This window comes from Lepidochelys kempii, chromosome 3 (genome assembly GCF_965140285.1).
Source record: "Lepidochelys kempii isolate rLepKem1 chromosome 3, rLepKem1.hap1, whole genome shotgun sequence".
NCBI classification, from domain to species: domain Eukaryota; kingdom Metazoa; phylum Chordata; order Testudines; family Cheloniidae; genus Lepidochelys; species Lepidochelys kempii.
The window spans coordinates 148,233,565-148,256,643 of record NC_136382.1 but is presented as its reverse complement, the minus strand read 5'-3'; the positions used below and the strand labels follow the sequence as shown (position 1 = coordinate 148,256,643).

At 38.6% G+C, this 23,079-nt stretch overlaps 1 protein-coding gene across 6 annotated transcripts in view; it reads right to left on the bottom strand.

Moving 5' to 3' along the window:
- Positions 1 to 23,079, bottom strand: part of LTBP1 (latent transforming growth factor beta binding protein 1) — a 375,509-nt gene that overhangs the window by 118,850 nt on the left and 233,580 nt on the right. For 2 of the 6 annotated variants that reach the window (XM_073338422.2, XM_073338423.2), the window contains exons 11-16: positions 20,375 to 20,542; positions 15,834 to 16,067; positions 11,023 to 11,045; positions 8,838 to 8,940; positions 5,735 to 5,833; positions 852 to 977 (exon numbers count right to left, since the gene is read on the bottom strand). In XM_073338422.2, the coding sequence (XP_073194523.2) occupies positions 852 to 977; positions 5,735 to 5,833; positions 8,838 to 8,940; positions 11,023 to 11,045; positions 15,834 to 16,067; positions 20,375 to 20,542 (753 nt within the window). The remainder of the gene's footprint in view (positions 1 to 851; positions 978 to 5,734; positions 5,834 to 8,837; positions 8,941 to 11,022; positions 11,046 to 15,833; positions 16,068 to 20,374; positions 20,543 to 23,079) is intronic. The other 4 variants (XM_073338426.2, XM_073338424.2, XM_073338427.2 and 1 more) reach the window with 4 other exon arrangements.

Below are 23,079 nucleotides of genomic sequence, written 5' to 3'. Positions count from 1 at the left end.
TGGTAAAAATTAGAAAGTAAGCACTTTTTCAGTAATAGTGTGTTGTGACACTTTTGTATTTTTACACCTGATTTTGTGAGCAAGTAGTTTTTAAGTGAGGTGAAACTTGGGACTATTCAAGACAAATCAGACTCCTGAAAGGGGTACAGTAGTCTGGAAAGGTTCCGAGCCACTGCCCTAGAGCACAAGGTCTACATCTTCCTAGCAGCCAAGCAATGCAAGGCATCCCAAAGAAGGCAGGAAAGGCGCGAGGGTAACCGCTTCTTGCTCAACCCACTCCTCATTAGCCAGCATAAGAGAGTCAACTGCACTCTCAGGATAGTAGCAGCAGCACAGTCCAATGTGCACTGGGGAAATCTGAGAGAAATTCTGTTTCCCTGAGGCAGGATCCCTCCCAGAGCACCTCATGGGGTGGTGTGATCCTGCATCTCCCAAAATGCAGACTAGTGCCTCCAAAGCATGATCGAACCCACGAGTAAAACAGACTTTGACACTCACCATGCTCTATATATTTGTCAAACACACACTCATTGAGACAGGTCAGACAAGTTAAAATGGTTTCCTGCTTATTAACCTCAACTTCTAGTGATTTCAGTGAGACCTTTCATGAGCACTAAGTTCACACACACAAAAGTTTTTTAAAAAATTCCATTAGTCTTTGACTGGCTGAAAGGTTCACTGGAGCCGGCTTTTGGCAAATATTTCTCAATATACAAAAATTACATTTTTGAGTAGTTTTGGCATGTACAGAAGAGGATTTCTACATTCTACATAGCACCTTGCAGGAACACTCTATTTGAAAATGCTTCATACAGTGATTACTTTAGATTATTGAAGAAGTTCTTTCATACCAGAGCATTTTGTCTGTTGATCATTCAGCTTGTACCCATCATAGCAGATGCAGGTGTATCCCACAGGCAAATTAACGCAGTGTCCTGCTCCGCAGATATCAGGGTTCACTGTGCACTCATTGATTTCTAGATACACACACACAGAGAAAAAACTTATTACAAACTATCTTAAATAGTTCCGTAAATGGGTGATATTCAGTTATTCCAGCTAAAAGGAGAGGAACACTGAAGTCAGTTGTGACCACACTGATCGGTCCAACTTACCTTGAGTGCCTAACAGACCTACGGCCAGATGACTCTTCCCTCTCCCCTTTCTGCCCCCCCCCCAAGTCAAGTGTGTGCATATGCAAATCAAAAGTGAAGATAGAGTAAAATGAACATAATCATAGATGTTAAACTGTTAGCTGTAGCAGATTACAGAATTATTTTCACAGACTGCAGTTTTTAGCAATATCACAGGCTGTCTATGAAAACACACATTTCTAATTATGTGAAATATAGATTTGGCTACTTTATTATGAGCAGTATGACAACTTGGTTCAATATGAGGATTGTTTTGGAGACCGCTCACAATATCAACCTCATTTTAAATTTCAAAACATTCTGTCTTAGAATGTAGTTTCATTAGTTTTGTCCTTAAACTTAATTTAAACCCTCTTTACCAACCTTGCAAGTCTAGGATTCAGGATATTTGCTGTTGAAATGGTGTCCAAATGGAAACCTTTCAAGTCAAATAGGAGGAGGAAAGGTAAGAAAACTTTGAAAAACTATTGAAAAGGTTTGAGCACTAGTGTGTTACATGAAAGAATGTTACCTATGGACGATATATTTTCTGGATAAGGACCATGAATTATGTATGAAGATTATTAAAATCCCTCATTAAAGATCAAATTCCTTTGGGGTGCAATTATAAAAAGTCATGTGAAATGCTACTATGAGACATGGACTTGGCACTGGAAAAGGTAATATTTGAATGCCAAGCGGTATAACAAAGAAGAATGCAAATCATGGCTGTAAAGAGTGACTAAGAACTCAAGTGAAGGCAAAATGTTATTCAGAAATCCATCAAAGAAAGAAGCTGCAAAATCAAATGAATGGCTAAAAAATATGCACGAGTGGTTACATGTGAGGAACAAATTCCACTTCGGAGTGAATGTGAACTGTCACTGAGGGGAAAAAGGGTTAACGGTAAAACGAGAGTTTGTGACACATAGCACATTGAGGAAAGTGACCAGACTTGACCGTACACACATATGAGGTGGTAGGTCTAATCAAGAGGGATACGTCATGAAGAGTCTGAATGACAAGAAGACATGTTCACGGGAAAAGGATGTTTCCCAGTTACTTACAAGATGCAATTATGGGAAGAGACAAAGCTTGTTATATATGCCACGCTAAATGCTCCACAAGCCTAGGGAGAGCTGGAAAACTTGACAGCAAATGGGATTATTCTGAAGAGCTGACAGGCTGGGTTCACTCCTTGGCAACTGTAGAGACAAAAGGAGCTGGCTCAGACTTTGACCTGACTTCAAGGAGTTGAACAAGACAATTTAGAAGATATATTTCTTCTTGCCCACAAGGTATGAAATGTTTGCTGACATGGCAGGATCCAATTTTTTCAGCAAATCAGATACATCACAAGGGTTTGGCAGATTCCCATGGACACTGAAATCTCCAAGACTTGTACTTTCAGTAACCATTTGGCAGATAATGTTTCCTGAGATTGCCTTTTGGAACATGTTTTGCGCTGGAAGTATTTCACCTCATAACAATCTGTCCTAGATACAAGAAGGTCTTGCAGGAGAACATCAGGAACAACTGTGAAGAGTACTGAAAATTGCAAGAAAAAACAACATTAAGTGGAATAAGGCAAACTGTCAATTTCAAACAACTTAAATCACCTGCTTAGATGGGAAACTGGTCACAAAGGGAACAATGTTTACTGATTCTAATATTTAAATTATACTGACTGTGCACAGACACAAAGATAAAAAAGGAATTCAGAGATTGCAAGGCATGCTGAAGCAGATCAGTAAGTTCATACCCAGCTATGAAGTTTAAATAACATATCTAAGAAAATAACTCACAAAGACTGAGGAAGGGCATGAATGCTAGATCATGAGAGAGCACTCAGATTTGGCACATACAGAAACATCAACACCAGTGCTTCAATTTATCTGACCCAGTGAAAGACAGAAAACTCTCCACAAAAACGCTTCACCAGAAAGACTGTGGGGAGTATTGTTACAGATACATGGAACTGAATGGCTGCCTGTCATGTGTGCCATAAAAGCTACGATAGCTGTAAAGAAAATGTTTTTGCAAATTAAAAAAAGTGATGTTAGGCCATGAATATGTTTCATGATTTTTCTCTACGGATGTAGCTTCTGTGTTGGAAACTGACTATAAAAAAAAATGATTGCACTTCACAAGAAAGAACAGCCTCAAGGATACAGGGATTACTTAAATCCAAAAGTATGATACGAGCCTTCTAGTCACCTCTGATATCACCTACTGATTGTGGACACTCTGTCATCAGAAATATAGGATGAGCTGGAAAAGAAACACTGCAAGCAGTAATACAAAGTAAATGACAGGTGGAGAAATCAAGTCCTACCTATCCCCAACATCAAAACGAACTTTTAGTGATTTCAGGAGTTTTCATAAAAGGTCCTTTTTAAGTTGTTAGTTAAATTAATAAATTATGCTGCCTCAGTCATCATTCAAATATTAAATCAGTCATCAAGACTGGAGCTGATGGAGTTTTAGTTGTATAGATAAGAAAGAAAGAGTCATTCCTTAGAGATAACATGGTGGAGGAAGTGAGAAGATCTGGATATGACCTGAAAGTGTGGGGTAAGTGACAATATGAAAGGATGGCTCCAGGTTACTGTCCTGAGAATAGGGAGGATGATAGTGGCAGAGAAAAAGCACAGCAGAAAGTATGTGAGAGAAAAGATAAATTCAGATTTGACAGTATTATGTTTAAATTGAGGGAGACACATCCAGGAGATGTAAGAGGCAGGGTGAAATAGAAGATTGAGTGAGCCAGGAGTGGATAGATAAATTTATTAGTTAGCATTGAGATATTAGTTGAAGCCATGCAAATGGATGAGATTAGCCAAAGGAAGTGTGTAAAAAAAAAAAAAAAAAGTGGAGGGCTAAGAATAGATCCATGAGGAATCTACACAGAAGTGGGAGTGAGGAAGAGGCAGACGTGCCAAAAGAGATGCCAGGGTGGCAGAAGGAGAACCTAGAGAGGACAAGCAAAGCGTACAGATTGACAGACAGTGTCAAAAACATAGACATCCAAAAAGGATGAGGCTGGGAATTGTGCTGGCCTTCAGATTTGACCCGGAAGAGCCTGTTGGACACCTTGGAGAGAGCAGTTTCAGTGGAGTGAAGTAGATGGAAGCTAGACTGGTGAAGATCTGGGCTGGAGCTGGAACAGTAACTAATTTATACCCACAAGCATGATTCTTTTTGCCTTAGTACTAGCAGAATAATTTTGGAAACATCAGCATGGAAGTAATCTTCAATTTTGACCCAGGGATGAAATGTGGACCCCGCTGAAGTCATTGCGGGTTTTGCCCCAAGTATCTGAAATTGTTTATGATGCTTTTCATTCAGCTGCTATGTCTTGACATAAGCACCAGTGTAGATAACAATGTGTAGGGTCATTCTTGCTGTCCACTTCTCTGACCCTGGACCTCTGAAGCCAAAGGAAGTTTTACCCTTGATTTCAATGAGAGTAGGATTAGACCATGTGTGATATTCACTGAGCAGATACATCACATTTGGAGTTACGGGACAGTTCTCTGTCCTGCTCTTTTTCTCCTCTTTGTATTACATTTAATTCACAATCCTTGATGTTTAGTAATCTACAGTATAATTAAAGTAGCTTCTCACACTTCTTTTCAGTGTCCTCAGCTTGCTCACTGTCTTCCAATGTCTTCTCACCTTCATAAGGTTATCCAGGGTTAGTTATCCCTCTGCAGTCTCAAAGTGCAAAGAATTCTCACAGGCTTTATTCATCCCATTCTTATCTTTGCCTTCTGATAGCTTTCAATTTCTGCGTCCTCCTCTATTGCTGTGGTTTCTACCAATGTTTTATCCATCATTGGTGTCTCTTACAACAGCCTGTTGATTACTTCTTCTAATGGCATGGCTGCCTCTGAGTCTTCCCCTGTTACTCAGGGATACATACTTGCCCCTCCAACAAGGCGGCTAATTTGAACTTACTTCATGCAGCAAAAGTTTTCATGTTTATGCTGGAGCATGAACAGTGCATCCTCCACAATGGACTCCCATTGTTATGTTGGTCACCTTTCCCTTCATTGAGCAGTTTATCTTGACTATTAAATATTCATTATAATTAGTAGTAGTAGTAATTATGGTAGTCTCTAGGAATCCCAATCATGGATCAGAGTCCCATTGTGCTAGGCACTGTACAAACATGTAAAAAACCATTTCACATCCTTTTTCTATGATTACACATTGTGCTTGCATTTTTATACCCACAATTCAATTGTGGGTGCAAATCTGAATATTAACTACCTGACTGTGGAGCAGATCAGATATCTAAAGGTGGAATTATTCAGATTTTCACCCACCATTTATTTTGTGGGCATAAAAATGAGGAAGCAAATTGTACCTGCAACCAAGGGAGCCCAAGTCCTAACTCTGCTGAAAACATACTCCTTACGGTGTTATTTTGCCCTCCTGTGTTGTACCTCCTAGTTAAGTATTCCCTGTGCTCTACTGTTACAGTCTATTTGCAATTACAATTCAATGGTAGTGTGGTACTAGTTAGGTGTTATTATCAGGAATGTGTTCAGAGTCATATCTTACCCTATTTTTACGCTAAAAGGCAAGTACCATACCTGTAACTTGAGTAGGTGCAATTACTTGACTTGCACTTGAAGTAGAAACTTCAGGGGCAACTTCAACAGGCAGGGGAGGGGAGGTTTTTTCAATCACTGCTGTTTGATATAGAATGGAAAACAATCATATTTAAGATATATTTCAACACATAACACACACAGTATTGAACTAATCTGACAGTATGAAGGCTTTTTGTAATTTACGCTTCTTTGATTCTAAATAAGAAAAACAGTTTGAGGTTTTTATCATTACACCACTTGAGGAAAAAAACCCTTTGTACTGGGTTAAACAAATAATGTCTAGTGGCCAAATTTTTTGCACCTAAATTTAGACATCTAATTCTAGATTTAGGCACCTCAATGAGAGTCCCCATTATCAGAGGTGGATTGCACCCACAGCACAATGGACTTCAAACTTCTTGTTCTTATATTCAAGGTCATCCACCATTTCACCTCAGCCTACAATATCTGTCTTTGACTCTTAACACTTTGCCTACCTTTTGCTCCTTCAGTGATGCCAACCGCAACCCCTTCCAATCCCATTTCCTTCTTCCACTCCTGGATCTATAGAAGCGGCAAAGAGTCCTGTAGCACCTTATAGACTAACAGACATATTGGAGCTTAAGCTTTCGTGGGTGAACACCCACTTCGTCGGATGTATGTAGTGGAAATTTCCAGAGGCAGGTATACATATGCAAGCAAGAATCAGGCTAGGGATAACGAGGTTAGTTCAATCAGGGAGGATGAGGCCCTTTTCTAGCAGTTAAGGTGTGAACACCAAGGGAGGAGACACTGCTTTTGTAGTTGGCTAGCCATTCACAGTCTTTGTTTAAGCCTGAGCTGATGGTGTCAAATTTGCAAATGAACGGAAGCTCAGACGTTTCTCTTTGAAGTCTCGTCCTGAAGTTTTTTTGCTGCAGGATAGCTACCTTTAAATCTGCTATTGTGTGTCCAGGAAGGTTGAAGTGTTCTCATACAGGTTTTTGTATATTGCCATTCCTAATATCTGATTTGTGTCCATCTATCCTTTTACGTAGGGACCGTCCAGTTTGGCCAATGTACATAGCAGAGGGGCATTGCTGGCACATGATGGCGTATATTACATTGGTGGACGTGCAGGTGAATGAACCGGTGATGGTGTGGCTGATCTGGTTAGGTCCTGTGATGGTGTCGCTGGTGTAGATATGTGGGAAGAGTTGGCATCGAGGTTTATTGCATGGATTGGTTCCTGAGTTAGAGTTACTATGGTGCGGTGTGTCGTTGCTGGTGAGAATATGCTTCAGGTTGGCGGGTTGTCCGTGGGCGAGGACTAGCCTGCCTCCCACAGCCTGTGAAAGTGAGGGATCGTTGTCCAGGATGGGTTGTAGATCACTGATGATGCGTTGGAGAGGTTTTAGCTGAGGACCGTATGTGATGGCCAGTGGAGTTCTGTTGGTTTCTTTCTTAGGCTTGTCTTGCAGCAGGAGGCTTCTGGGTACACGTCTGGCCCTGCTGATCTGTTTCCTTATTTCCTCGTGTGGATATCGTAGTTTTGAGAATGCTTGGTGAAGATCTTGTAGATGTTGGTCTCTGAGGGGTTGGAGCAAATGCAGTTGTACCTCAGCGCTTGGCTGTAGACAATGGATCATGTGGTGTGTCCGGGATGGAAGCTGGAGGCATGAAGGTGGGCATAGCGGTCGGTGGGTTTTCGGTATAGAGTGGTGTTAACGTGACCGTTGCTTATTTGCACCGTGGTGCCTAGGAAGTGGACCTCCCATGTAGATTGGTCCAGGCTGAGGTTGATGGTGGGGTGAAAGCTATTGAAATCGTGGTGGAATTCTTCCAGAGTTTCCTTCCCAGGGGTCCAGATGATGAAGATGTCATCAATGTAGTGTAGGTAGAGAAGGGGCGTGAGTGGACGAGAGCTGAGGAAGCATTGTTCCAGGTCAGCCATAAAAACGTTGGCATATTGTGGGGCCATGCAGGTGCCCATAGCAGTGCCACTGGTCTGGAGGCATATACTGTCACCAAATTTGAAATAATTGTGCATGAGGATAAAGTCACAGAGTTCAGCAATCAGTTGTGCTACACAAACATCCCACGCACAATGGAATACAAGCAGTCAGGAACAGTATCCCTGATGATGCCACAGCACAAGTGGTTGCTGAACTCTAACTCAGGAATCAATCCATGCAACAAACCTCGAGGCCAACTCTGCCCACATATCTACACCAGCGACACCATCACAGGACCTAACCTGATCAGCCACACCATCACCCACGAAAGCTTATGCGTCTATAAGGTGCCACAGGACTCTTTGCTGCTTTTACAGATCCAGTCTAACACGGCTACCCCTGTGATCCTGGATCTATGACTGTTAACGTTCTGCCTCCTGTTCATTGAATGCTCTCACAAAACCTGTTCGCCAAGCCACTACCATCTTCTAATGAATATCCCTTCAAAAAAACCCACGTCTTCCATGTTGCTACAAGTAGTGCACCAATTTACCATTAAGAACAACAGTAACTTGAATGGAACCAAAATGTGCACACTCAGTAACAGTCATCGTGTGGTCTAATTGTCAACCTTCTTATTTTCGCACCTTTGGATTATTACTCTCAAATGTTGTATCCAGCTTGAAGTTAGAGTGTAATTTCTTTGGGGCAGAGACAATGTTTCCGTATTCATTCTCTAAAGCACTTAGCACATTTTTAATAATAATGTTACAAAGCTTAGTTGTTGTTTTGTATTATTATTCCATTTAGAATTTTCCTAGGTAAAGAATTTCACTCCTTACAGTACAATCCTTCCATTACAATCCCCTCATAACACTCCTATTGACTTCAACGGGAGCTGTGTGTGCAGAGCATCTGCAGAACTGGACTCAGAGGGACCAGTTCTGCACGCACTTACACAAATAGTCCAACTGACTTTAATGGGGCCATTCTTGTAAGGATCACTTGCAGGAGTAAAATTATTACAGGATCAGGCCCTAAATTTGTGAATCCAGAGTTTCAAATTAGATTCTGAAACAGAAAGGAACATATAGCAAAATGTAGTATTCCATTCTTTGATTCACAAGTACTGTCAATCCGCTAAAGGAGGAGTCGTCAAAAAGAGCTACCTGGAAATTGTGGATGCAGGTTAATTGTTGAAATCCCAGGAGAAAGCTGAGGTTGACCAGGCTCTAGCACAGGTTTTTCTTGATCATCAAGTGAAACTAATTCCTAAGAAAATATTTAAAAATTTACAATTTGAAGATGTGATTTTAATGCAGTTTTCTGAGTTGTGTGGGAAACTGTTGTCTGGGAAAACAGTTGCTGTTCTTCCATACCTATTACATGTTAACAGCAAACTAAGTATTACTAATTAAAATATGAAATAATGGTGGCATACCATGCAATACTGCCATTATCTGAAGTGGTTACTCATAAGGGTTCTAGTTCCACATTGGTGTTACCACTCATGAGCAGCCCCATCTCTCACTTTAGAATAGTTCAAAAATATATTTAATTGCAGTTTAGAGTGCAATTTTATATTTTATAAATATATCTCTATCACAAATATAGGGCACACTCATGGGCATCTGCAGGCCTTTGGCTGACAGAGAACTTATCACAATGGTCATTGTATTAGACTTCTTATTTTCATAAGTTAGAGATGCTTGCATCACTATGGAGGTGTGAAATGAAGCATAGCTATTGTTATCCCTAACAAATCAAAGCAGAAAGTATAATACACTGCCCACTGCAAGATACTGCTCTACTTTAGGGGGGCCTGGTTTACATTTCTTAATTAGGCAAAACTGTCACTGGAGTAAATAAACAAATACTCAATAAGCTCATTATTTGTGTGATATCTAATTGCCAATATTTTATTTTTAAAAGCATTTTGATTACTTCTGTAACTAGGGGCTGAAAGTTCTTATTATATAGCTTCATATGGAGGAAAGTAGTAAACTATACTGATTCAGAGATTCAAAGAGTTTAAGGTCAAAAGTGACGATCCTCTAATCTGCCCTCCTGTATAACAAGGACCATTAAATTTTACCCAGTTACCCCAATATTGAGCCCAATAACTTGTGTTTGACTAAGTTTCTATCTTCCAAAAGTTTCCCGTCTCAATCTGAAGACATGAAGAGATGGAGAATCCACCACTTCCTTTGGTAGTGTGTTCTAATGGTTAATCATACTCACTGTTAAAAATTTGTGCCTCATTTCTAATTTGAATTTGTCTGGGTTCAGCTTCCAGTCATTAGTTCTTGTTCTAGCTTTCTCTGCTAGCTTAAAGAGTCTTTGAGTGTCCTATATTTTCTTCCCATGGAGGTACTTATACACTGTAATCAAGTCGCCTTTCAATCTTTTTTTTTTTTATAAGTCAATCAGATTGAGCTCTTTATGTCTCTCACTGTTATACATATTCTCCAGCTTTCAAATAATCTTTAGCTCTTTTCTTCACTGTCTCCAATTTTTCAACATCCTCTTAAAAATGCTGATGCCAGAAATGTATACATTATTCCAGTATCAGTCTCACAAATGCTGTATACAGAGGCAAAATCTGCTCCCTACTCCTACTCACTACTTCCCTGTTGATACAGCCAAGAATTGCATTAATCCTTTTTGCCACAGAATCGCATTAGGAGCTCCTGTAAAGTTGCTTGTCCACTATGACCCCTAAATCCTATTCAGAGTCACTGCTTTTCATGATACAGTCCTCCATTCTTTAGGGATGGCCTGTGTTCCTTGTTCCTAGAAGTATGACCTTCCATTTGGCTATATTGAAACATATTTTATTTGAATGGGCTCAGCCTACCAAGCAATCCAGATCAGTCTGTATGACTTCCCTATTTAACCTCATCATGGACATTTTTGTTAGTGGTACTCTTGCATGCTGTTCATCTAGCCCTCAATTCAGGGAAGCATCCCCATTTAGGATAGCACTTAAGCACATACTTAAAGTCCATTGAAGCAATGGGACGTGGGCGTGTGCCTACAATTAAGCACAATTAAGTGAGTTGTTGAATACAGATGAAGTGATGAATCGGAGCCCTAACCTTTATGAACATATGATGAATCCCAGTTTTAGCCCTAAGCAACTATGACTGATGCTTTTTAATGGTCACTGGTAAATTTCAGTGGAAAATTGAACAATGTGTGTACTACCAATGAGTCTGAATTGCCACAGCCTCATACAGTACTGTTATATTCTCGTATACAGTACATTTCTCATAGCTGGATGCAAATCCCCTGGATCCTCTATTGTACTGTAGTTATTTTGTGAAAGCATATAATAAAGAATTCATGTTTTACCTGATCAGGGGCTGCAGTTGCCACTAAAACCAGAAAGAAAAGAAAAAAAAAGAAAAGGAATGGAATTAACTAGTTTGAATAGAAAGAATGTGTCAAAAACATGAGTCATTTTAATGTGTTCTGAAATTATTTGTGCATTCCAGGCCTTAGTACCATTTAAAAACAATTAACCAAGAAATTATCATCATATTTCAATTTCCACTTGGCTGTCTCATAAGGACTATGGACCTGATTCTGATCTCAGACTCGTACAGATGAGAAGTAACTTTGCAAAAGTCAGTGGATTTATTCTGACATAAAACAAGGTCAGAATCAGGCTCTATAAAATAACACAGCCTGCCATCTCATCCCCTAATTTTCAGCTCCATTAGCTAGTTCTTATTTAATTTTCCTAGAACTTGTCAGAGCTGCTGGGAAACACAGTGATGCCTGTAAAACTATGGAATTGTATTTTAAAGCATTCGTTTTTATGTAGTAGTTTTGTTATTGCGATTTGTTATTGTTATTGTTGTGAGCCTTATGTATATTCTTGTGATTTAAGGGGAAAAAGGGAGGTGGAGGACCCTAATTAACCATATCAAAAACATGTGCAATTCCTGAATTTGTCTCAAGGAATACTTGGGATAAACATTATGGGCCAGATCCTTAACTGGAGTAAATCAACATAAAGCCATCAAATTCAACAGAGCTCCATAGATTTACCCTAGCTGATGATCTGGCCCAGTAACTCAAGATGACGACTGCGAAAATGATTTTTTTTATATTATTGTACAGCACTGCTATTGTAATGAGACAGTGTGTGAAAGGACTAAGCATGTATATTATGGTTAAGGTCCTACCAAATTCACAGTCCATTTTGGTCAATTTCACATTCAAAGGATTTAAAAAATCTTAAATTTCATAATTTCAGACATTTAAATCTGAAATTTCACAGTGTTGTATCTGTATGGTCCTGACCCAACTCTGAAGGCAGCAGCACAGAAGGGTGGCATACTATGGTATTGCCACCCTTACTTCTGCACTGCTGCTGGTGGGGTGCCGCCTTCAGAGCTGGGTGCCTGGCCAGCAGCAGCCGCTGCTCTCCGGCTGGCCACCCAGCTCTGAAGACAGCACAGAAGTAAGGTGGCAATACCATGACCCACCCACAATAACCTTACGATCCCCCCACAACCCTCTTTTGAATCAGGACCCCCATCTTGAGAAACACTGGTCTCCCCCTCTGAGAAATCTGTTTTGATAAGGTGAAAGGACACAAAAGACCAGACTTCACAACAGATTTCATGGGGGAGACCAGATTTCACAGTCCGTGATGCGTTTTTCATGGCTGTGAATTTCGTAGGCCCCTAATTATGGTATCTGGTTTTGGTGAAATTTAGGGCTTGTGTACACTTTAAAATGCTACAGCAACACAGCTGTGGTGCTTCAATGTAGACACTACCTATGCCAATGGAAGGGATACTCCCATTGGCATACATAACCCACCTCCAATTCTTTCATCAATCTAGCACTGTCTACACAGGGACTTAGGTCAGTTTAAGAACACCACTCAGGGGTGTGAATTTTTCACACTCCTGACTGAAGTAGTTAAACATACAAGTTATTGTTTTATAATGAATTTTTGTTTTGGTATTAATCTGCTCAGTTGTGCAGTATTTAAATTGTAAAGTAGCAAAATATAAAACAAACAGAAATGACTTTCTTGCCAAGTTTGTCCCCAAAAGTTCCATATTTAAAAAAAAAAATCTTTATTTTACAAATGAAAATTTGTTGGTAGTTAGTTAATCCCTAAATGTTGTCAACTGCTTCACAATCTTTAAAAAATGACTACGTTAACATTAGTTTAAATATTTAAGCTTGAAAATATAATGCATCTTAGGTATTTTTATATTATCCTAACCTCTGATAGATATATCTGAGACTTTTAAATCCTTAAAGAGGGCTACTGTCAACCTATGTAAGTCTCAAAGACTATCCTGAATATAAATCCAATGCAGTGTCTCTAAAGGATGCTATTTGCTAACAGAGTTTAATACTTTTAAAATATGGTTTGGATCCTCCAAAGATGTTGGGTCAGATTCCTGGTCCCTGTTCCAGTCAGAAAACTGGTACAGCATTTGTGCAGCCACTGTTTCTATTCCCTCTCCTTTGAGGATTCATCCTAATTACAGCCAAGGAGCACACAACACGTTCTCAAGAGGTGCATGACTTATCCCGGGCTGACTATATGCCAGGCTGCCCCCCAGCATAATTAGTATAGCAGTGTGTGAATCACAGAGAAGTCCTTGCTTTGCCCTCAACACTGGCAGATAGGTGGAAGGGTGGAATAGCAACCTCTATCCCAGATCTATGCCACTGGAGGGGTCCCTTTTGCTGAGATTCATAGATTCATAGATATTTAGGTCAGAAGGGACCATTATGATCATCTAGTCTGACCTCCTGCACAATGCAGGCCACAGAATTTCACCCACCACTCCTAAAAAAGACCTCACACCTATATCTGTGCTATTGAAGTCCTCAAATTGTAGTTTGAAGACCTCAAGGAGCAGAGAATCCTCCAGCAAGTGACCCGTGCCCCATGCTACAGAGGAAGGCGAAAAACCTCCAGGGCCTTCCAATCTGCCCTGGAGGAAAATTCCTTCCCGACCCCAAATATGGCGATCAGCTAAACCCTGAGCATATGGGCAAGATTCATCAGCCAGATACTACAGAAAAAGGATGATCCTTTTGTTGCAGGCTATGCTGGCTTAGGTCCAGTATGCACCTGTGATGTAGCATAAGTGCTATGTTAAAGGCTCCCCAGCCCGGTGAGGCTACCCATTACAGTGCTGATGAGCCCTGCAGGCTCCTGGCCTGTAATTTACCCACCCTTAAGTGAGGAAACTGCCATTAATGAAGCATGCAAATCTTTTGATATGGACCTGTTTGGTCTGTTGAAACTTACTTAAACTGGAGATACTCAACTTGAGGAGCTTACAATCTCTGCTGGCTTTACCACAGGAGCAAGGCATCCTTAGCAGAGGTGTTCTTATAGAGTTGATCAAAGTTTAATTGAAAATGTGATTTTTCCACCAAAAAAGGCTTTTTTTGTCAAAATGAAAATTTCCATGGAAAATATCCAATATTGACTAAACAAAACAAAACAAAAATTGGGAGGAGGGGGTGTCACCAAAAAAATCAAACCCTGATTTTTTTTGTTTGTTTCTAGCAACCAAAAATTAAGCACTTTTGGCTCAATGCTAGTTTTCAGTAGAAATGTTATGGTTTTCCATTGCTGTAAACTGATTTCCCCCCCCAGTTTCTGTGGGGGTTTTAAGACACCCCCCCAACCCATTTTTTCCCCCATGGGAACAAAAAACATTTCCTTACTAGCTTCAGTTCTTAAGCATTGCAGACAAATTGAGTATAGAAGAATATTTTGCATTTCAAAGGTTTTATTAAATGCATAAAAAGAATAAAAATTCTAACATGCATGAGCATCATTACTGACTTCAAGTGAGCACAGTGTTTTTTCAATGTGTAATTTTAAAACTAGTGAGTCAATTTTCTTCAAACTTTCCTGTATTTTTACATCTCCCTGAGTTCTATAAAACTTAGAATTTCTAGCTTCAGTTGTTTTGATTTATCCTCGCACAAAATTTCTGGTGAGAAAAAGTGTAAATTTCATTTTTGAGCTGACACTAAGCATGGAAAATTTCAGCTCAAAAGGAACTGTGTAAGAAAGGTATGAGCAACTGAAAAGGTGGAATTAGAACAGAGAGAATCCCTTGAGTCCTTTAAAATACCGAATAGTTTTTATTTTCCTTTCAAGGCCTAAACAGGTTGACAATTCCTCTTCAAAGATTGGAAAGTCTCAAGTCTCTCCCTCTACTTATGTAACTCATATTATAGCAGACGGAACTCACTTACTTGAAAAATATCTCATTTTTTCTACCTTCCTGATCCAGAAATATCACTCAGCTTTTCAGAATGAAGGCTGCCAAGTTCAAGGTAGGATTTTCCAATTTGCAAAACAGATTGTCTATTTACATTGTTTGTTTGCTTTTTCAATTAAAATGTTAGGTTGTTTTTTTTAAAGGAGCACCAGGGAATTGATCCTTAGAAGAAGTAAATCTATGGTGACTGCATTTCCCATGAAGTTCTGCAAAATTTACTCAGACACTTCCAACTGTTGCCCCGTGCACCAGTTGCATAATTACTTCTTGAAAATAACATATAAAGGACTCCAAACCATCACAACACTCCTCACAATCAGATTTTTACCTGCCTATATTCTGTTCACCAATAGCGTGTTGGCAATGCATTTATTTTTGCACATGCTGCAGGCTGTCTGTATTTCTTTGCTTCTGCATTCATATTAAGCATGTTAAAAACAGGGCATTTTAAAGCTGCTAATGGTATTTAGAGGAGCTTGCAGAAACCCATGCAAAGATTGAGAAAAAACTTACAGAAAGAGGCCTCATTGTAAGAAATAAGACAGTAATGAGACTTTTCACATTTTAGAGATGCCTAATATTGTTACAGGAATCCTTATAATAGAACAAACATTTTCAGTTTCTATTGCTCACAAAAATTAAGCCAAACTATGGTTTTCTCTGTGTGGAGTTTTCAGTGTATAAGGGGAGCTATTGTATAACAATGGCTGAAACTACAGTCTGTAGCATAATTCATCCAGTGACATGGAGCTCTTCATTATTTAAAAACCCTCAAATTCTATATACACACTGTAGAAAAAGGATGTAAAACAGAAGTACATGCACAGAAATTTATAGCTGTCTACTAAACTACAGATCAAGATCCTTTTCCACTCTCACCTTCTTGCACAGCCACCTCAGGCTCACTTTTCTGTGAGAAGGTCAGTGCCTCCACTGGCTCTTCCTTTGCTGGGAGAGGTGGAGGAGAAGTACCTTTAGCAACAGGTTGAGTAATCTGGGTCTTGCCAATGACAGGTGGCTGTACTCTAACTGCAGGGTGATGATATAGCTTGTTTCTATGAGAGCCAGAAACCGTATAACCCATTCCACCAGGGCAGATTTCCTTAAAAGCAGCTAGATTTGGGATGGGAAAATATTCCTTTTAAGAGTCTAAAAGTGCAATATTTTGACACAATGGAAAATATAATGAACACAAATCAACTCTGCTACTGTATGTACATTTTTATAACAAAATATGCTATATTTAAGAACAAACATTATTGCATGCTAATATTATTGAATACCTCTGAAAAATTACTTTAGGACTTAATTCATTCCTCTATAAAAGGCTTACCCTCCAGTTTATTATTTCTTTCTTCAGCTGTGTTAAATATGTCTCTACAGCTGAACCATTTTTAATTAATCTAATTCACATAGTATGTTATTTCTGAGGTGACTTTGCATCTGCAACTTGTCATTGTTTATAGAGCATAAGTAACTAGGATTTATTATTTCTATAGTTCCCTTTTTGAAGTTGCCGAAGAATAAAAAGTAGCTTCTTACTACCACTGAACCAGAGACATCAAGCTGAAAAATCTTGATTTATAACATTTATTTAAGATATATGAATCAACTACACCAGAAACCTTACATACTCCTTGATCTAGACCACACTGAACTCACATGAGCGAGTCTTTCCATAGACTTAATTTGGCTTTGGATAAGGCCCACAATGAATGTTAAAATACTAGTGAAACCATGATATACTCCATATGTCCTAACATGGAGTTACCTAGTTTATAAATCAGTCTCTCAGAACAAGTGAAATTGAATGAAATTTTACTATGGAAAAGATTATTTCAGTGAAATACTAAGATCTCCTACAATTTGAAAAGTTCTGCTGGATACTTTCCTCCTTGTTGGGGAGGAGACCACTGAAAAAAAGTGTTACCAGCAAAAGCATATTTTAGATTGGGGTTTTTAAGAGAGTCATGTGTAGCAATCTGACTTTGGAAACAGTATTATTTAGAAAAGAAAAAATATTTAAAAAATAGGCAATGACTATAATTTACATGAAAAAAATCTCTCATTTTAAAAAATATTTAGTCATATATTAATCTTTAAATGAAACATAAAAATGTTTCAGTAATTCAAATGTGATATTAATAAATGATTTAAAGGAAACCTGTGGCATGTCTTTCAGAAATCTACAACAACATAATGATGTCTATTTTTTCTTAAAAATAAAATTAAACTAATATCAAAATATCTCCAAAAGTAAGGGTTCCAAAAAGGTCCCCAAATATATAGTACCTGTTTCATCCTACAGTATTATCTTCAAATACAGTGGTGGTCTTGCCTCACTGAAATTTAAAATTTATACTGAATCCATTGTTCTGATTCACGCAGAACAGGATCAAAATATAGTATGGTATAATATTCAAAAAATAACATGCCTTTCCATATGTGCAGAAAAAATAACAACACTTCATCTGGATTTTTTAAAAGAGTATTTCTTTAGTACTTGCTAAGAGGGCTGATATATGGTTAGATCATCTCTAGAAGGGAGGAGTGGAAATCCTGCTCATAAATCTTTCAGAAGAAAAGGTAGTTGAAGCTAAGCAGCATCTATTCTGACCCCACATTAGTCCCTTTGCATGAACTCCAGGTTCTGAGGTTTGGGAGTTGTAGCGAGATGCAGAGGGCCTCTGGCTCTGTGATCATCTCACCCAAAATAGTGGATTCTTGCTCAGTGCTTGAAAAACTCAGCTGGTAGAGGAGAGAAACAAGTTAGGGGTTTAGTGGGAGCAGGGCCTTATTATCATCACGGCTCTAAATACAATCAAGTTGATATGTGGGGCAATAGTGCCCAGGGGGCAACTAAGAAAATCTGGCCCTTCATGTTCCAGTGATGACGCTTTACAGAAGCGGAAGATCTACCCCTATATCATGAAACATTAATGGAGTAGGAGGCCAGTCCCCATAGACTTTTCAACAGACCACCAATCCTTGCCAGCTGAAGAGGGTGATGCAGCTTAAACCCTGCAGTTTAAAATTTGCTGAGTTTTTCCGTTTAATTTTGATCCTCCCAGATCTTTTTATGATGGAGGGCACGATCTGGCCTATTGCATGCTTTTTCATTCCTAATTTGAACCGTACTTTTGCAAATGCTAATATATTTTATTAATTGGCTACCTCATGTTTTATCCACCTTAAAAAGGGGTTCAAAATATATTACAGGGTAAAGTTGTAAAGCCAGCTTCCAATTTTGCACTTCCAGTCAATTGCTGGTACATTTTTGTAAGGACAAAAGATGTCGTTTACAAATTCACTGAAGTCACAAATCAGATAGTTTGATGTCTATATAACCTCACTTGTGCTTCTAATTAATTGTGGACACAAAAGTGGAGATCAGATTGAAGTCCCTTTAAAAATGTGGCCCTTAAATATGTTTTTTACTTCTAAAATGATTACATACAGAAGTTCTACTTAATTAGGTGCCTAAAACAATATTACAAAATAATGTCCAGATATACCGGTACTCCACATTTTTCATTCTGGTGAACACATCACATATAGATATATATTTTTTTACTATGGATCCTACATTTTTTTGCTGTCTGTTCAATGGGAGATTTAGTAACGCAAAAGATGTAGGGTGAAATTCAAATTTCATTGAAGTCAATGGCAAACTCCTATTATCTTCAATTGGGCCAGGATTTCACCCACAGAATCAGGCTCCCATATTAATAATTGACTTTTTTGTATATTTTATACTCTCTCACTAGTAAACTAATATGTTAATTTATTTCATTAGACTTGTCATTCCAATTACATAAATAGCATACAGTATTAAAACACTTATTTTTATTTGAGAAACAACTTTTGCAAAAAGATATCTGTTCAGTTCTAATTTAGAGCAAGCAGGACACAAATTCCTGATCTTTAGAATTCTCACAGGAACCAAATATTGTTCCTGCAATTAAATAACTTGTCACCTGATGAGAATATTGTTCCATGTAAAAACTGCTCAAGCATTACTTGTCTGACAGTGCAAAACAGACGGACATAAAAAGTCACCATTGATGTATGAACTATCAGTCAAATATTCATACTGGAAATAATGGCCCAAATATTCAAAAGTGACTAGTGATTTTGATTGCTTCAGTTTTTGGAGCCCAAATTCAAACATCTTAACGGGGCCCAGTATTTTCTGAAAATTAGATCCTGTTACAATGTTCCACGTTGGACACCCAAACATTTCTAGTCACTTCTGAAAATATGAGCCAATGTACCATAAAACCATGTTCTAGATAAGAACAAAAATTTCCTTTGATACTGTATGGTATCATACCAGTGACCTCTATAGCAGCAGTTTCAGTAAACGCAGTGTATTATAGTTCAAGTTCTATTCTATCACCTACAAATCCAGGAAACACATACACTAATCCACTAAACACAACTGAAACAATTATTAAATTTAATACACATAATGGTAATAAAATTGAGCTAGAACAGTGAACTGATGTTAAGTGCTTTTAGTCATTTGTTTTACCATACATCCAAATGAAACAGTGAACTAATCTTGAAACGAAGCCTTAAAAGATTCAGAATTCTGACATTTAAGTTTTAAGTAACATTAGATAATAGGCACTCTGAAACAATCCTTACTACTCACATTGAGTAGTATCTTAGTCTGTGAGTGGCTTCACTAAAACCAGTGATCCCATCTCTTTGGTGCACCAAGTTGATGACTGATGTGGTTTTTTGTTCAGCAAGCCTTTTTAAAAAAACAAAACCCAACTGGACTACTCACGGAATAAGATGTTACTCAAAGTAAGGATGGCAGAATCTGACCCTAAGTGTGCCACAAGTGATTGTTTCAGCCAAAAATAATTTGTAATATTTAATTTTTCAGCTGTTACTATTCTGAAAATACCATCCGTAGCACCACCCTACAAAAGTGTGTTAGAAACATATTGGGGAAAAAAGGGGGGAGTACACTTGCCCACATGTAACTTCCACTATTTATAATGAAAACTTAATGCATGCAGGCGTAGCAAACTATTTCCCAAAACCTTCCATCATTTTGTTTGTACCTTTTATGTTTGAAAAGTATTAAAGACACTTTGGTTCAATTTATCCAGATCCCCGCATACTAACCTTATCTTCATATTACAGGAATTAGGAATTTAAAACCCCACACACTATTTGTTAAATTGGAAGCCTACCATTACATAGCAATGGAAAATCCCATCTTTCTTATGAATGCTAGTTTATCCAAACCAAAAAAAGCTGTATTGTATTTTTCTATTAGCATTTACAAAACCTGCAAGAAACTACAGGACACAAAAAATAGGTAAAGTGTAGGAGGTGATATAGTACGTATTCTGCATACAGTGTGTGGGTAAGCGTTTGAGGTTTTTCTGGGCACCTCTTACCTGTTCCTGGAAGGGGACATTTCTCACAGTGTGGGCCCCAGGCCTTGCCAACACTGCAACAGCAGAGCTGCTTGCTGAGCTGAACAGAGAGAGGGTGCATGCACTGCTTTCCTGCACTGACAAACCGGTAACAGGGCCCTTTCTCTTCAGAGACCATAGGATTATCAGCTGCAGCAAAAAGGGAAGGAGGACGCTAGAGTTTACATGAGAAACACCACAGGAGTTCTATCACCAGCGAACAGGATTAACACTGCTATCTGCCAACAATTTTTTTAAAAAATGCTTGGGTCTCTCAGTACTCAGGATATAAGGAAGATTTCTTATTTGGGATCAACAGCATCTGAATTCAGACGAGCACCACACACAGTATAAAACTGATAATTTTAGGAATCAAAGCTGATATTCACACCAGAAGTTGCCATGCTCTAGAAACACAGAATTAGAAACAGCTCTCTTTCCCATGCATGAGCACTACAGCATAAGCTTAAAGCAGGTGAACAGTAATACAGAACACTGTCAGGCTACACAGTTACAACCACTCAGACTTACAAAGCCATAGAAACAGATGGGACTGCAAAAGGGCTATTTTGAGTATTATATCTCAGACAGCTGTTCTTAAATAGACAAGGCAATTACATATTTACATTTCACTGTGTTTTATACATTTTAACAACAACTGGTTGAATATTTCTAGTTCTGACAACAAAGACATTTTGCAATTAAAACAGCTGAATAAAGGGAACAATTTTAGATTATCCTGCTGTTTCTTTCTTTAACCAGACTTAAGAGCTGTTTGCTGAAATAGTCAACTAGTAATGCTGCAGGTCATGCCCCACCTCACCCCAACCTCTTTGCTGTACCATCTACCCCCTCAAATATATGAGATTAAATATTCCACTGAGATTCAAAATTGCTCTGGTCCAAGAAAATCACAGTGCCTTGGCATATTTTTGATCATTGCACATACAAAAGATATAAACTTTGCCTAGTGTGGACATAATATGAGGCTGAGATCCATCCAATCTTAATATTCTCCGCCCCCCCCCCCCAAAAAAAGTTGACAGAACTGGGTGAAAAGTTCAATTAAATCAAAATAAGGGCAATGATTTCAGAGACGTGGAAATCAACTGGAAATGTCAGAGCATATATACAAACTAACTGCAATGTAATTTTTAAACTATAAAAAAAGTTATTTAATATTTGAGCATCAACAGCCACCAACATAGGACAGTGACTAAGCCTCAGAACGCATGTCTGATACAATATTTAGGGCTATGTTGTGTCTTCCAAAGGCACAGCTACATAAGGTTGGGGGAAAGAGGGGCAGAGATTGAGCTTTATATATCTTTTCCCCCTCCCCCACCAGCTTTTCGCATTAGAAATTCAGGTATTGCCTACCCTGTTTTTCCTATAAGACACTATGGTCAACTGGAGAAGTCATAAGTTTATGACCTCAGAAATATGAAGCAAGTAAAGCCTGATTTTACTAAGGGAAGAAATTATTCTTATTCATGCTGTTTACAACTTTTTCACTTTGCTAATGCCTACTTAACTCCAACACCCAAGAAATTTTTTTGGGGAAAAGATGTTTTTGTTAAAGATTCAACACAACAGAAATTAGAAACAAACATTTCAAGCATCTCTGTTAATCTTCATGGTGGAATTTCACTGAACAATATGTGACTTATGTGATGCCTCCGCTTATGTAGTCTTAAACTGCCATGACTTTTTTTTGCCACTTTATCACACTACAACTACATAAAACCTTTTAAGTTGCCCCAAATAACTAAATAAAGTTTCTTATGTATTCACAGTACTGCCCAGGTTTTCCCTCCATCAAGCACAGAGGAAAAGAAAGAATACTGAGGTGGCAATCTCATTATCAACGAAGCAAAAATGGAAAATTGTAAGGGTGATTTTGTTGTATCCTTTGCATTACTGCATTCTGAAGAGCTTTCTCCCACTAAGTATCAGCATTCCAGATTATTTGTCCCAGATCTGTTAACAAAACTTGAATTAATCCTGGGACATGTAACTTCAATCCTTTCCATATTTCTAAGGTTGCTCCTATTTTCTTGGTAGTACCATGATACCAGCACCTGCACCCATCTGGCATGCATCTCAAACTGCTGTAAGAGTAACAAGTATTGGTACCATGGTGGTCAGAAAGCATGTCCCTACCACCCTCAGGTACACACACATTCTTTCCACGATAATATCAATAGAGTTCCCACCACCTCTATTTCTGAGTGGAAGGGACATTGCACGATCTCTGCTTTCAAGATGACAGCTCCTCCCAAAGCTCCCTGCTGGCTCCATTCTAGTGAGGGTAAGCGGAAAAGGAAAGATACATTCTTCTCATTCCCTTCCCAATATCACTGAGCAGAGACTTTGTTACATTAAAAGAATAATAAATCAAGTTTTTCCACAAGTGGGGCTCAGACACGTCATCCAGAAATAAAACATGCCTTCTCCGAATGATAATCACCAGCACTACTGAGGCTTTTGTTAATCCTATCCTTTTTGACAGCCTAATATGGAGAGGGACAGAAAGGAGAAGCCATGATTCTAATATGAGTAATTTTATTATTGTTACTATTAATCTGTATTGAGGTAACATTAAAGGGTCCAATGAAGACTGTGGCTCAATCATTGTGCTAGGTTTTGTACAAACCCCACAGGAAACACAATTCTTGCCTAGAGGA